Source organism: Protopterus annectens, chromosome 4.part0, assembly GCF_019279795.1.
Source record: "Protopterus annectens isolate FY-2018-M chromosome 4.part0, PAN1.0, whole genome shotgun sequence".
Taxonomy (NCBI): domain Eukaryota; kingdom Metazoa; phylum Chordata; order Ceratodontiformes; family Protopteridae; genus Protopterus; species Protopterus annectens.
This window is the reverse complement of record NC_056733.1, coordinates 588,485,300-588,502,306: the sequence shown is the minus strand read 5'-3', so window position 1 is coordinate 588,502,306 and position 17,007 is coordinate 588,485,300. Positions and strand designations below refer to the sequence as shown.

Below are 17,007 nucleotides of genomic sequence, written 5' to 3'. Positions count from 1 at the left end.
ATACCCCATCAATGGACTATGTCCAGAAACACACCTTTGTGAAGCATCCATTTGTGAGCCTCTGTTTTGGACCTGCTCAAGCAGTCTGCCAACTAGGTTGTGCTCCGTGGGAATATACACTGCCTGAAGAGTTAACTGATAACTGAGAGCCGGATCCCAAGCCTGAAGAGCCAAACAGCAGAGAAGGTAAGACTTTGTGCCCCCCTGTTGTTGACATTCCAAATCAATGTGGTGTAGTCCATGTAAACCTTTCAGAGGGCCTGGAGAGACCATGGGGTGAAAAGCCAGAATCACAGCTCTCACCTCTTTCATGTTGATATGGTCTGACTTCTAATGGTGGGGGGGGGGGGGCAAAGACTTTGAACTTTCAGATAACCACAGGAAGTCCCCCACTCCATGTCTGAAGCATAGGTGAATAGTTCTTGAGAAGTAACCAGAGGCTGAAAGGGCAGGTCTGGGTTGGGTAAACGCTGTTGAAGCCACCACTCAAATTCCTGCTTTAGACAAGGAAAGAGAGGCACACTCAAATCCAGATGGTGGCAATGATGAAGCCAAACTGACTAGAGGTACCACTGAAGTTTTTGTATGTGCAGTCAGCAAGAAGGAACATTGAAATAAGACAGGCCATGAATCCCAGGGCTTGAAGAAATTCTCTGGCTGGAATAGCAGGCAAAAGAAGAAACTGAAAAAGTTGTCATGGACAGAATTTTGGAGCTGGAAGAGCAGCCAACATTGGCATTGTCTGAATCCTGCACCCCAGATATATATTATTCTAAGAGGGAGTCAGGACAGACTTTTGAAAGTTGATAGTGAACTCCAGACTCTGGAGGAGAAATATAGTGAACTCCAGATCCTGTAACAGGCAACTGGGAAGAAGGCATGTGAAACAGTAGGTCATCTAGATAAGGAAAATCTGAATGCCTTAGAGCCTGCAAATGGCAATCACTGGCGCTATGCATTTTGTGCCTACCCTTAGGGCAGTAAACAGGAAGAAACAGAGAAATGTTAAAACCTCCTGAAAAGATGATGAATAGGAATATGAAGGCAAGCATCCTTTGGATCCAAGGACACCAGAAAAGCTTGGGAAATTACAAGAGGAAACCAGGTTTAATGAGTAAGCACTCGAAAAGCAGGAACCTTCAGAAAGGTGTGAGCAAGCAGAGATCCAAAACAGGTAGTGCCCTCCTTTGAAAGAACCAAGAACATCTTGGAGTAAAAATAGTTTCCTACTTGTGAAGGAGGGACAGGATGAATATAAGAATCAGACTTGTAAGATAAAGGAGGCTTCTGAGCCACACAAGCCTAAGAAGACTTAGGAAGAGCTCGTCTACCACCATTCCTGTCTTTGGTGGCCTGATGAGGCTGCCTAAAAATAAAAGCAGACCTAGGAGGACAGTTCCTCTGAAATTTAGGGACAGGGGACACAAAAATTTGTTTTTAAGATCCTGCAAAGCTTTATTTTTTTTCTGAAGAGACTTAAATATATCAGCAGCAGCAGTCCCAAAGAGATTTTTATTATCCAAAGGAGCATCCGGCAATTTGGTCTTAATGTCTTCAGTTAAAGTCTGCAGGCAAAGCCAAGAATAATGCCTCATGACAAACTCAAGGGCAGCAGCATCAGAGCTACACTTGATAGAGTGATGAGCCACCTGAGATGTACAACCCAAAATAGACAGAGCAGAAGATTTTGCTTCAGAATCAGGGAGGTCGAAAATAAACTGACAAGCCTGGGCAATCAAAGCCAGAGCATATCTAGTCAAGTGAGTGTGGTAACGGATGGCCCAAAAGGCCAAAGTAGAAGCAGTATAAACTTCCTTACCAGTTCTTTCCATTGCCCTACTACTCTTATCTGAATGCAGAAGCCTGGAAAAGGGCAAAAGTTTAGAAGGCTTGTCAGAGGAGACCGATACCACAGCAGGGTCAGCAGGACACTTAAATAAGAATTGACAATATTCAGGAACCTTACAGAACCTGTCCGGTTTCTCTGGAGCAGCAGGCTGAGAATCAAGAGACAAAAAAACTATAAAGGTGTCTAATAAAACAGCTAACACAGGAGGTACTGCAGGATCATTAGGAGTGCCCACCTGATGCAGCTCATAATACCTTTTCTATGTATCAGACACTTAAGAATCCCACTAAGTATTCCATCATTCTTGCTATAGGGCTTCCAAAAGACAATTCCTCAAAAGCAGACTTAGGACTCAGACACTTCTTCATCAGAGCCATGACTAATGAACCTTTACAGAAGAATAGGCCAAGCCAGACTGGAGCAACTCACACAAATAGGAGTGAACAAGAGAGACACCCCACTGAAAAGGGATCCTCGTTATGAGCATGCCACCAGACATAAAATCTCTTCCATTAAGACATGCAAGACATCATCAGAACCATAAGCTAAACGCAAAGTCATCTGGGAAGAGTAAGAAAGGGAGCAATTATCAGACTCTGAATCAGGTTTCCTAGCCCATTTGGAAGGACTAAAAGTCCAAGGGGGGAGTAGGCAGAGAAGGCCATTAAGGCATTAAACACACCCTGAGTAAACTCCTGCCATTCCCTCTGATGATCTGGGTGTACAGAAATATGCTTAGTCTTCTGCTTTATCTTGGTAGGGATGTCAGCCCTAAAAAACACCAGAGGTTCCGACCCTTGATGAGATTCAATACGAGTACCAGGAACCTCTTTCCCTGATCAGAATTTGCAGAATCCCTCTACGGCCTTCTGTGAATCAACTGCAGTCCCCCCTCGATGTCCAGGAGATGCCTGCAAAGCTTTAGAGGACATGCGTAAGGAAGGATCCATGTTGGCCTCCGATGGGGTTACGGCAGAGGAATACAACAGACACAGGATGGCTTACAAAACTATCATAACCTTCTAGAGAAATGTCCAATGGAGGCTGCACAAGCAAAGAATCTGGCTGAGATTACTTGGCCATCTTCTTGCTTAATGATTCCTCAGGTTTAGAAGATTTCGCCATGCTACCTTGGGCTAACAGTTTAAGCCTCTGATTCTCAAGACAGAGGCCCAAGGAAGACAACCAGCTTCTAACAGTCTTAGGCACAAATGTTTTGCAAATGCTACAGGACAAATGGTCATGGGAAGCTCTCAGACAAAAAAACGAAACGTTGTCTATGATGATCCTTATGAGGAATCTGCCTCCCACACTGATATTTTCCCTTTTTGGATGACATGAACTCTAGGTTAAAAAAAAAAAAAAAAAGACCGAAGGAAAAAAAGCCAACAGGGCACTTATCTGATGGTTAGGTATTCAGCACAGCAAAAGGGTTTTCAGACCGATGAGCAATGATGGCATTTGGACTGACAGCAAAGAAGTTTTGGATAACTGCATCCGTACATCATCTTTATGCCCCATGTCCTGTATGGGGAGCATAAGTGTGACCTGCAGCGCATACAAGATCTAAAGGCTTTGGTGCATTGGTCAGATGTTGGGCTATCCTTGGTAGGAGATCCCTATTATAAAAAACACTGCAACAGTGATATAGGAAGACATCTATAGTACACAGAACATTCTGTACGAAAACTATAACAGACTTTCCTAGAGGATAAAGAAAAATAAAGTACTGGTAATGCAGCATGTGCAGCCCACTGAAAAGGGCAGATATGTTAGTAGGTGACTGTAAAGTTAACTCATAATGGATTCTTACAGCTTAAACAGTAACAAAAGCTAACAAATTCAACTTAAAAGTTGTCAGCTCATCGTGATGACTGGGAACTTTAAACTAAAATGATTTTGCAAGGCCTCAAGACTGTAATCAACCTGTTTTTGCTTCTTTTTCTAAATAGTCCATAAAAATGAAGGTTGATCTGATAATTTGGATCTCTCTCTGCAAACTCTGGTACCCTGTTTGCCACACAGAACACCGGAATTTGTAAAGTCACCACCTACAGATGGTGCTTGTAGAACAAGCAAAGCTTGAACATAATATAGTCGTGTCTGACAGCAGTTAGGAGAAAAAAAAACAATCAAAGCAAAACATATTCAGCTGCTGTGACAAGAATATACAACAAGAGTGAAACAAGGTCTTATAAAGTCTAGAAAAAGGTTGGGCAAGGAGTGGAGAAAGATGGGTAACTGTTGTCCATTATTTTGCGACTTCCAAAGGTAGAACCCTAGTAGTAAGAAAAACATTAATACAATTAAAAAAAAAAACAACCTTATGGACATAAAATGCATACAATTAACTTTGGCAGCAATCATTCAACGGTAAGATGGTGTCCACATTACGTATGCAAATGACTACGTGCACAAGCTAACAGTTTTCAAATGTAAATGGAAAACTTCAAAAGAATTGTTCCACAAAGCATGGCAGCAGCTTTAGGAATCCATACCACAGCTTTAAAAGAATGTACAAAGCAATGTACTATGCCAACGAACCATAAAATAATTCCAAATGCTTAGCCCAATAGGTCTTCCACTGGTGCCCTTCAAATAAAAGGCCAATGCAGTATAGCATTGCTGGACAGGAAAGGGCTCATTTTTTTCTAGAAAGAATTCTAAAAAAAGTTTCTACCTAGTAGGTCTCCATTATTTTGAGTAGCATCAGCTGAAAATGGCTCTAAAGTTATGAAGCTACAGACAAGATTACTGGTCATTTACCAGTACTGGGGAAAAACACCCCAGAGGAAATGATCACACATTCAGAATACAAGACTTAATGCACAATGAATTTTTATCACTTCTGTATAATGATTCCTAAACAATAATTTAACCTGAAGGAGCACTATGGAGTCATACTCCCTTATTCAAATAAATGCAATGAAATAATGAAGGAATTTCAGTTATATCAGTCAGTTTTAGACAAGTGTTCATTAAAAACTCAAGCCATTCACATGTTCACAGGTGAATGCTAGGCTAAGTACCCTGAAGGTACATTTTAAACCTACACAGTAACCATAGATTAGAATCAAACCCTGTACCTTATGCTAATGAGGTGAGCATCTTACCAATATAGATTCACAGGCAAGTACTAGCCTAGCTGCCCTACTGCTAGTACAGGGTCAGTCTTGGTGTAAAATTTCTGTTTCCCATCCACAGATCTAAGCTGTGCTTGAAAATGGGCATGGACAAACTTGTTTTATGTGGATGGGAAGTCTGAGCCAAAGCAACAGTACACTCTGCTAGATATACCTGTCCCCCCAAACCATTCTGTTGATGTTGCAGAAGAGGTTTAGATCCCTAGACTGAGTACTTCTGAAGCCATTTCATTTGATGTGCAATAAATCTGTAAGTAATGGGTTGAAGGGTGCTTTGTATGCTAGACAGAGGTCACCTCTTAGCAGTCTGTAAATTATCAAATATAGTGACAAAGTTTTCAGTCAGTCCATGTAGGACATGTTGTTTAGGACTTGTATCCTTTTAGTAGGGTATCTTTGTGTCCTTTCCAATTGTTGGATGTGTCTGGACAGATACATGTGAAAGAGGGCATTAGATTCCATGAATTCCTAATGAGAGTTAAGTAAACAGGGATGATAACATCCCTTGATCTCAACACAATTCCTTTGTTATAAGCTTGTGCAATACAAAACAACTTTCTTACAACAGCAGACACGTTGGTCAAAAGATATAGATAGCACTGCACAATCAAGTTTCCAGATCCCAAATAAGTGGGTCAACTCTTAGGGGAGTATTGTCAATGTGGTAATTCCCTGCGGTAAATGACTTCCGAAAGGATACAATAACTTATTAGAAACCAAAATCAGCATGAATCCATGCAGCCAAAAGATTAAGACTAAGAAAACCAGAGGCACACACAGTGGGCAAACACATGCTAAGATATACTAAAGAACAAAGTTTTGTAACCACAAAGACAAAAAAAGGAATTTAATAAAACAGTCAAGCGCTTTCGTCGCTTCCAACATGGGACTTCATCAGAACCAAGTAAAGAGTGTTTTATACAAAGCAATTAATACCATGTGACACACCACTCAAAACATGCCCCTGAAAGCTATAAACCATCTTAGAAAAACACACTTAAAAAACAGCTAATAAACATCAATTGAGCTAAAAACTAAGCTTACGTAAGCAGAATTTGTGAATAAAATAGGCTAACACAGAAAGATAAAAATAGAAATAAAAAAGAAAAAAAACATTTTATATTTTATAATTTTGCAGCTTCAATTTTTAAAATGGGAGCAACTGAAACATATTCATTAATACCAGGAAGTACAGGGGCTTTCAATCTAAGCTGAGAGGAGTTCCCTTCTCTCAATTTCATTCTCCAAGTGACCACCACTTGTGTCTTTTTTAATAATGTCCACTATACCAAACAGAAACTTAGTGAATTACTTGCAAGTCAGTGTATGCTTATATAACACGCTGTTAATACTCTTGTTTTGAATGGCATAAACACATTCCTATATTCTTCTACATAGCTGTCTTTCAGTTTTGCGAATGCAGAAGAAATTACATGCCTGGCTAACCGCTATGTATACTAATCCACTGCTATTGCAGTTTCCTACCATCAAAGTTATACACTGCTGTGGATTACCCATCATGATCGAGCTACTTTGCAGAATAAACCTACAATATTTACAAGCCCCACAATGCATGGTCTCCTTACAGGTGGTACTATTAATTATTTTGGGATGTTCAACCAAATATTTTAGGTTGTGACCTGTTTTATAAATAAGGGTGGGTTTCTCTCTCAAAATATGAATGAAGCCCAAACTACATTTGAACAGCACAATCTCTTAAATATCTCTGCCTCATTCCCCAAAGTGAACTATCATTGAGTTTGTAAAAGACTTAGTGGCCCTTTGTGTTGTCACTGCTGGTAAACCTACTTCATCTCCTAAAAGGGGTTTGTACTTTGTACCCTACCCATCCAAAACTTCCTTCCCTAGTTTAAAAATAAAATCTTGGGGGTAGCCTCTTTCCTGAAACATGTAAGTTTACGTCCATAACCACACCCTTCACCTGTCTAAAATATTCTTCTTCAAATGTAATAAAATCGTTGTATAAAATTATCTGCATAACTTGTGTTACAAAGTTAAAACTAATGTACTCCTCAAAGTTGTAAGCTGAAATATGGCTCCGAGAAACAGTTCTAAGCCCTCTCTGTGTGGAACTGATGTAAATAACTCCACCACATCTGTGGTGGTATTTGCCTTTATTTTACGTTTACACATTTCAAATAGTTATTTGGATTTTAACAGCTGCCATCCAAGACATACTAAGAAAAATATTTTTAAAGGCCAACTCGTACGTGCAGCCAGGATGAGTTCAGATGATTTGGTCTTTAAATTAGAACTTGGCAAACTTACACAAATGTTTTAGGACAGAGGCTACCCCCCCAAGATTTTCTTTTTAAATTAGGGAAGAAAGTTTTGGATGGGTTGGTTTAATACTGAGCGAGTCTAGTCCCTGTAGACAGGAATTATGGCTTTCTTTTGTTGTAGAGAGAGTTCTACAGCTAGCTAATATATGGCCCAGGACCTTTGGACATGATGAGGCTGTAGTACATCATGCTGCTTTACCAGCCCTGATGAGAGTCTCCCCTGAAAACTGGCTTCATTCCAAGTCGGACTTTCCCAGTAAACAAATGTTAAATAAAATAAATAAATAAAATTCTGGATGTAGATTGAGACACGCTCACATTTTTCCTCTCCTGCGCAGTAGCTGGTCTAAATGTGTGGAAGACATTAAAGCACTGCATAGCTGTCTCAATCACCACACAGACATCAATGTCCTCCAGTGTGAAAATGGCTTGTAGGGAGTGGAGTTTCTTGTTAAGGTTCCTAATATTGATCAGTGATATTCATATTTTCATTTGCTTGTTTTGTTATGTTGGTAGATTTATCAGGTTGGCATTGCTCCTCCCATAGTGCCTTTTTTAGGCAATATCTTTGCCACTAATCAAAACCCTACAGAGGAAAGATGCAGACCATCCTTGGCGACGTAGCATGGTCTGTTAATCATATCCTTCCAGGATGACAAATACTGGACGCCCTTTGAAAGACACAAAAACTAAGCCAATTATTTAAGTCTATATTTTTTGCTCATATTGTGGCATCATCCCCAGAGAAGGTAGAATGCTAGGCTCATACCTGCCTTGGACACAGTCTGAGAGTGTCATCACTTCTCTCTTCATACAGTCCAGAGAGGTACACCACCAGTCAATGACACCAGCATGAACTATGACAGTGTCACATTTGTACTTGTTATTCAAGGACTTAAGAGCATGTGTGATCTGATGGATCCTGGCAGGATACAAGCAACTAACTGTCACTCTTTCCTTGCTCAGTCTAGTAAGAGGCAAAACCATTACGTCTTACAATGGAGTCACCTATAACAAGACTGTGTGGTTCGGTCCACACTTGCCTTATGGGGTGAGCATCTGTGACTTTGGAATTACAGGAAATAATAAAAAAAATCCTCCTCAGTAGCTTGTATGATACTGCACCAAGGTGCCTCAACATTCTCAATTACTCCAAACAAGGGTCAAATAAAGTCTGTGGAAGGCTTCTCAGGTTCAGCAGACCAGGTGAACCAAGAGTGGCTACCTGGGGCAGCTGACTGTCAGCTAACAGGAGAGCCAAAAAATATTAAAAACTAAGTACTTAGCAAGGAAGAAAATGAAGTAAATCCCTGCAGCACAAAACTTCACATTATTAATTAAACAATAATTAATCTTAACTGAAAGTACTGCTGAAAGAATAAAATAAATTCAGCAATAGAGTGCTCTTGATCATCTAGCTAGCATAGTAAAGGAAACTGATGAGGGTGTTACACTGTTTAATTAGTTTATTGATACACACATTTATGTCCAAAAATTTATCACAGCTGAGGATACTGCTAAAAGCAAATACTTTCAGTAATTAAAAGTTTCTGTAATCATCTAGATGACACAGTAAAAGAAATGATGGAAGGTGTTACACTTTTCCTTTATTTATCATTAGAACAATTAAGGTCTATGCAAAACTACAAATTCAATTACTATTTGATCAGTGGATTGTTTGCTTATTTTAACTTACCTTCTGGCGAAGAGGCACAATCCGTGATAACAGACCTATCAATATGTCAGTGTACACACTCCGTTCGTGGGCCTCATCAATAATGATAACGTTATAGCGTGTGAGCAAGAAATTCTGAAAAACATCAGATTAGTATGTTAAACAGCAGCAGTATGCTGGTGAAACATTACATGCAGTTAAAGTCCTAGCCATGACTAAGGATGCATACTTAAGATGTGCAAAACAGTAACCTAATCAGGTGTGTGTGGAGGGTCACTCTGTACAGGTGGCTTCTGGGAACCTGAACTCTTTTCCATGTCTGTGTGGAAGTGCACCCAGGTCACACTATAAATGCAAAAAAAATGGAAGCCTATTCTCTAACAGATGATCACCTGCTCTCCAACAAAAGGAAGTCAAAAAAATGTAGCCAATGGTGTGTGTGTGAAAGAAAAGGTGAAACAATATTACATAGTGAGGGGTACAAATAGCTAGCAAGTGCAAATGCACTGCCTACTAAAGGAGTGCAATGTGTCTGCAAGACATAACATGTAGCATAGCAGATGTATATCCTTTTGTGCTGCAGTTTACGTACCTTCTAAATGTATGGCACTGACGTTCACAACAGGATCACACATAAAAGACATCTGACAAAGCCAGATAAAAAAAAACAAAGCTCATACTTGTCTTAAAAAAAAAGGGGGTCATACTGGCAGAGATGTGCAAAATTAGAACAGCAACAAGCAACTGAGCCTCTCTGCAGAGTTCCTAGCCTTAAAGTCAACCATTAGATAATTCAACATAGACAAGTAAAGCAGGAGAATTTTTTTCCACCACTTAAATCTGATACTGTATACACAGGTTAGTACTAGGCTAGTTACCTTTACAGGCTATTTTAAGAGTAGCAAATTTCTCTTAAAGGTGAGACAGAAAACCCTGAACCTTTTGTTTGTGAGGTAAACACGTTAACCATTATACTGTTCCCACTCTACATAGGTTCACAGGTTAGTACTAGGCAGGCTATTTTAAGTCTAGCCAAGTTCCCTTAAAGGTGAGACAGAAAACCCAGGACCTTGTGTTTGTGAGGTAAGCACCTTAAGCATTTCACTGCTCCCACTCCACATAGGTTCAAAGGTTAGTACTAGGGTAGCTACCTTTACAGGCTATTTTAAGAGTAACCAATTTCCCTTAAAGATGAGACAGAAAACCCTGCACCTTGTGTTTGTGAGGTAAGCATGTTAACCATTACACTGTTCCCACTCTACATAGGTTCACAGTTTAGTACTAGGTTCACAGTTTAGTACTAGGCTAGCTACCCTTGCAGGCTATTTTAAGAGTAACTAATTTCCCTTAAAGGTGAGACAGAAAACCCTGCACCTTGTGTTTGTGAGGTAAACACCTTAACCATTATACTGCTCTCACTCCAGATAGGTTCACAGGTTAGTACTAGGCTAGCTACCCTTGCAGGCTACTTTATGTGTAGCCAATTTCCCTCAAAGCTGACAATAAAACCTGGTCAGGTAATTTTAAAGCAGGACAGCTAAGGCACAAATAACCTAATTCATAAGTGCAATATGTGAAGATGAAGTGAAAACTGGAAGTGGACATTATAGACTGAAAGATAAAGCAGTAAAGGGTATTATGCCTCCATAGTGGAAGTAATTCACCCAGGTGGAAATATCCTAATTACAAAACTCAAAAAAAGGTTTCTAAAAGTACCTAAAAACACTTTATTCAAGAAAGTTGTGACAGGTTGTTCAGTTCATACAGTTTAAACCAGTGCCCATGCTACACTGAAGGGCAAAGCTCCACCATGTACTTGGGGAGGGTAGTACAAAAGCAGTACTGGCTTGCACTCTGATTCCAGTAATACAGCAGGGACAAAAGGACTGACTTATTTCTGGAATCCACCCCCAGACTGTGTAATATACTTTCTCTGCATATACACTCGTATAATCTAAACATTAACTTGAAAAAAAAAAAAAAGAGGAGGAGGAGGACATCATGAAAACAACAACAAATTATACAAGAGATCAGTACCACTGCTAGCAAATCAGTTTAGCTAATTACAGTTCACTGAAGGCACCACCTGTGTTCTTGAAAAATGACCAAAGGAAACTTTGGACAACAAATAAAAACTAAATTAACAGATACGTATTGGTTGTCATAATTCCATATGCTAAAAATGGCTTTGCTCCTAAATGCAAAATTACATTTAATAACGGTTTTGTTTTCAGTGCTTGGAAAAGGTGTAATCTTTTTTTTTTACAGCCATCACCATTATATGTCTTCCTTTCTAGGCTGTGGATGAAAATAGTTCATGATGGATCAGAACACTAACCCAAGTTAATAAAAGAATATACCAATAATCATTAGGATGCCCCATTACACGACCTGGCAAGAAACAATCATACCAGCAGGTTCTGCAGGTTCAGTAGAACTCAGAGTATGAGTCAAACATAAACAACAGTAAATTCTACTAGCCATAGAGTCAACAATGTCTCCAACAAAGGTATGCAGTTACTCTAGCTAATATTACAGAATCGTTGTTGGCTTATGAGCACTTTGGTAGCTTGGTTCTATCGGATGCAAGTGTTCCTTTTTGAAGGTAACACTTTGAAAGCTTGTGTTTCATAATACAGAATGCTACAATAAGCATATATACATACATACATATACAATATACACACACACACACACACACGTTATACCTGTGTGTATGTATATGTCTGTGTGCGCGCTCACATACACACAGAGAAACATAGGATCTGTACTGAAAAGTCAAATTTCACTAATTCAACTTTTTAACAGCTAAAACACTACAGTACATGGAATCTGATGTAAAATTAGAAAACTGTTGTTCCCCCAATACCCCATTTTTTAATATACCAACTACGAGATCACACAACACTGAGGAAAATGAACCTCCCATAACCCAGTGTGTGTGATCTTACACACAAATTCCACAGCACTACAACCTCACATCAGAGAGATTAACTTGTATGCAAACTTCAGAACTTCTCAGCTCAACAATTCTGGACAGCAAAAAATAATAATGGTACAAAGCCAAAACCAGGGACAACTGCTACTTATAGCTGTAATTCACTTGAAAGCCTAATATAACAGCTTTCTCAACAACACACATCTTAACTGTAAAAATTGAACTCTAATGTCTTTCGTTATTATCCAACTAAAATTACTCTATAGTTCACCAGAAAAATTACAAACTTCACAAGAAACAGAGTAAAAACACCAGATAAAAATCACACACACACTGCAAAATGTTGAACTGCTTACCAATATACTTACACAGCTATTACCAAATTAAATGCACACAGCTGAACTGCATATATTGATATGTATTAAAACAGTGCTTAGCACAACACAAAAAGTTCAACCATGTGCATTTTAAGCACACAAATGGAGCCCTATACATATACACCCACATGTATGTGTGCATGTGTACAAATACACACACACACACACACACACACACACACACACACACACACACACACACACACACACACACACACACACACACACACACACACCACATTATCAATATTGTAGAGGCTGGAAAATAAATGAATGAAATGTATGTGTATGTTAACAGGATAGTGCACGTGATTGAAAGAATGTTCTGAAGTCATGGAAAAGTACTGCTGAAGAAGCTTCTAGTAATTTCTTGTACCTTAGCCTGTGGCCCTGCTTTCCCTTGCAGGCACACAGTAGAACGGAAAGATTTTCCTTATTAGGTTAAAATATAGATAACAAATATGAAGTGTAACTTCTTCCAGCTTGGCAATTTCCTGTTGGATACACAGGAGTAGTCAGATGTATGAAATATACCTTTTTGTCTATTCTCTATTGGATAATAACTACATTTTCATAAACATTTATTATCATAAGATTTTCTATATAACCTGTGTGAAATCCTTTGTTCGGGGAGACATGACTTTCTGAGTACGGTCTCCCATACCTGTTTTTTTGTTTCTAATAAAAGAATTTGTACTTTGAACTGCCAAGAGACTAAGTATTTAGCAAAGCAAGTTCAACCTTAAGAGCTGGTGCCGTGACTCTGATCTTTTCCAAACTTTGAGAGCTGTTTCTGTAGAAAAGGCACTTCTATGGGGCCCTCTGACAGATTTCTGTCAAGTGCACATTTCTGAAGAGACAAATCACAACCACACCTTTTTTTTTTGTTTGCTTTCTCTCCTGGCAGACTTGCAGATGATCAAAAGGTAAGTTTGTTTTTCTTTTAGTATGAGTGTGGGTTACTCGTGATGGCACGTTATGTACGAGTGCGCGATATTATCAGCATTTTTTTTTTATTAACATTGTAAATTGTCTTTTACAATGGGTGCAAATGTGGGATCTTTACAAGAGCCTGAAAAGGGCAGGTTGCATGTATTCTAAATGTTCCAGAGTTACTTGTTTATACTTAGATTTATTGATTACTTTAACAAAAAATGATGGCAAATTAGCTTTCCCTCTTGCAGGGACTTTTGACAGAGATGTTTTGCAAAATTTACAAAAACGCTTAAAAGAGAAAGGTAATAAAATCCCTGCTAGCTGCTGGTCAGCCTTTAATTCCTCGTCAGGCAGAGTCAAAAGATAGAGAAAAACAGTCTATTGTTCATAGTTTAATATACAATACTGCAAGACTGAAATCTCAGCTACAGGCTGCAAATAGGATGGTTGGCCATCTTCAGCATGCTGATAGCAAACGTCAAGAGGATTCTGGACTTTATCCTCTTAGAGAGCTTCAAAAAATGCAACTTACTCAGGACAAGTCATTAGAAGATGACTATGTATTTAGCTTAGTAGTACCTAGTGCTCCTCCTTCACCATACCAACAGCCAGACTCTTCTGGCTCACCTGCATTACAATCTGTGCACTCCCCACCGTCCTCACCACCCTCTCAGAGTGCAAGTTCCTCTGTAGATGCTTCTTCCTCTAGCCAAACACCTGTTCTTTCTCCTCCTGTTAGACAGCGCTGAGTATTTTTCCCCTCCAGATACATAAACAGATTCTCCCGTGTCTAGTCACATGCGGTACCAACAATCAAAAATACCAGGCAAATCTAGTAATCAACAAACACCAGATGCAGATTCCTCTCAAATGTATCTAGGATTTCCTAAACTACATAAACAAAAGATTCTATTTCTTTTTTTCTAGACGCACTAAGCTGCACCCACATCAAAATGTTACTCAATTTCCTATAATTATTGACAGAGACTGTTATTTTGGCCCCAATAAGTTTAACCCAGATACACATACAAAGGACAATTCCTCTTCTGAGGAGGATGAAAATTCAAAGCTCCAAGCTGCTCAATTGCACCCCCCACGCCAGGTACCCAATCCTGCACATGGCAGAGATGATAACGCACCCTCAACTATACATGTTGCATGTGCCTGGTCTGCAGTAGATTTTCAAACTATAGTAAAATCGCTGCCACCCATATGTGCGAACCCAACTAAGTTTGCAAAAGTTGGTCACAAGTACCTGAAACTGCACTGATAAACCAAAAAAAAAAGGTACAAGCCAGATAGCCAGTCTTCTATTTAAACAGTCAATTTTGATTGTGGTATTCATCTGATGAAGTGATACGACGAAAATGTTAGGATATTTTATAATACGTTAATGTTCTTTGGTTTGCAGTGCGATTTATCAGTGTTGGTTCGTGGATTTGCGGAATAAACAATCATCTGGGACTGGCTATCTGGCTTGTACCTTTTTTTTTGGTTTATAAGTTTGCAAAAGTCCTCGCTCTACAGGTTAGTCTCCAAAATCCCACATTAGAGGAAATCAAAGCTGTGCTAGAATATACCCTTCCATCAGATTTACTTAAGCTTATCTGGGATCAAGCAAATACACCACATCCTATTCCTCAGCATACTGACGAACAGCCTTTTAAAGCAGCCAGAGAAAGACTGCTTCAAGCTATAACTGTTGTATGTCCTCCTGTCCCTAACTGGTCCCGCATAAAGGCAGTTGTACAGTAGAAAGATGATGATGCATACTTACAGTGTATGACTACAGCATTTGAAGTCTATTCTGGCTACCCTGAGCCCACAGAAGGGCCAGCAGTGAGTGGTCTCTCAGCTGCCTCTGTAGATGGACTGCTTCCCCGCATTCGTGATCAGTTAAAGAAAGTATGTTTAAATTGGCCGAGTCTGGAGCTTCATGAACTAGTGACTCAAGTTCAATATTTGGCAGATATTCTTACTCGTAGAGAGAGAGAAAAACAAGATTGGTCAATGCCCAACTGTAGGTGTTAAGTGCTTTCCTCCAACCAAGAGGTAGGAATAGAGGAGGAAGGGGGGGGGGTGCAACTGACTTGGGTTTCCACAATCACAACCTGCATTTTCACCACAACAGTCTTTTCCACAAGTGCAACCTTATTATAATTGGGGCCAGGCACCGCAAAATCCTAACTCCAATCTTTGTTTCAATTGTGGACAAAGTGGACATTGAAGAGATGATTGCTCTTTCTTACAACAAGCGACACCACCCTCACAGACTACTAACCCTTTTGAAGTCTCCTCTTCTACTTCGCAAAATGCCCGACCATAGCAGCAACCTCCTACTTGGAGTACTCCTTGGCAATAAGTTCCAAAGGACAGCCATGAACAGGAGCCACAGCTATTTCCATTGGTACCAGTAAAGCAAAAATTACCTTTTGTCAATATCAAGGTGCAAAACACGGACGTCTCTTTTCTAATAGACACTGGAGCCACTAGATGTATGCTAAATGCATCAGCTGCCCAAAAAATTCCTTTGTCCACTACTCATGTACATGGAGCGTGAGTATCATGGGTCCCTTTAGATTATCCTAAGACAGCTCGAGTCCCCATTCAGCTGGGACCGTTGACAGCTAACCATGCTTTTCTTGTGGGAACCTCCACACCCCTTAATTTATTAGGAAGAGATCTCCTCTGTAAATTACAATGTACAATATTTTGTACTCCCGATGGAGTCTATTTAAATGTGCCACATAGCTCATGGACTAGGCAAATGTGTCTTGCCCCACAGCAGTTGGATGAAAATGTAATTTTGTCTTTTCTTACCGTATCTGAACCCACCAAAATATTAGATGCTGCATTATCAGATTCAGTTCCTAAGCAGTTATGGACAGTACATGAAAATGAAGTGGGCCTTATTAAAGATGCTGTTCCTATTCAGATAACTTTAAAACCTAATGAACTTTTACCTACTGTAGCACAATATCCACACTCTGCGAAGGCAGAGACTGGGATTGAGCCCGTTATTTCTGCATTACTACAGCAAGGTATCAAACCCACTACAACTCCATGCAACACACCTATCCTGACGGTAAAAAAAAACGGGCAAAGAAACCTTCAGATTTGTGCAAGACGAGATAGCTGTAAATGCTGTTGTACTACCAGCTTTTCCCATAGTTCCAAATCCCACCAATATTCTTAGTTCTATCCCTCCTGCACCTATCACTTTATGTTATTCATATTTCTTTAGCCTTCTTTTCTATTCCGATTCATTCAGATATAGTCAGTACCTATTTGCATTCACCTATAGAGGGCAGCAGTATACTTGGACACGCTGCCTCAGGGTTATGTCGAATCACCTACTCTATTTTCTAGGGAAATTAAATGACAATTAGACAAGCTTCAATTTCCTTGTAAGTCTACATTGGTGCAGTATGTAGATGATCTTCTCATAGCTTCACTCTCTCTACCTGCCTGTCAGACTGAAACGGTTTTCTTACTTACTAAGCTAGCGGAGTTAGGGTCTAAGGTTAACAGATCTAAACTATAGTTATGGCAATCACAGGTTCAATACCTAGGACATTTAATTTCTGTAAATGCATGACACATTTTACCCACTCGAATAACAGCTATTCGAAGTGCCCCACGGCCAACAACTCTGAAACAGCTCAGAGGATTTCTTGGATTAGCAGGACACTGCCGACAATCTAATTATGGTGAAATAACAAAACCTTTAGTAGAATTGCTTAAAAAGGATACCCCTGAGCCACTCCCATGGCAACAAAGCCATGA

The 17,007-nt window shown here is 39.6% G+C and overlaps 1 protein-coding gene across 1 annotated transcript in view; it reads right to left on the bottom strand.

Annotated features, from left to right (window-relative positions):
• Nucleotides 1-17,007, bottom strand: part of DHX37 (DEAH-box helicase 37) — a 1,097,190-nt gene that overhangs the window by 887,563 nt on the left and 192,620 nt on the right. The window contains exon 9 of the mRNA XM_044068525.1: nt 8,992-9,105. Within this exon, the coding sequence (XP_043924460.1) occupies nt 8,992-9,105 (114 nt within the window). The remainder of the gene's footprint in view (nt 1-8,991; nt 9,106-17,007) is intronic.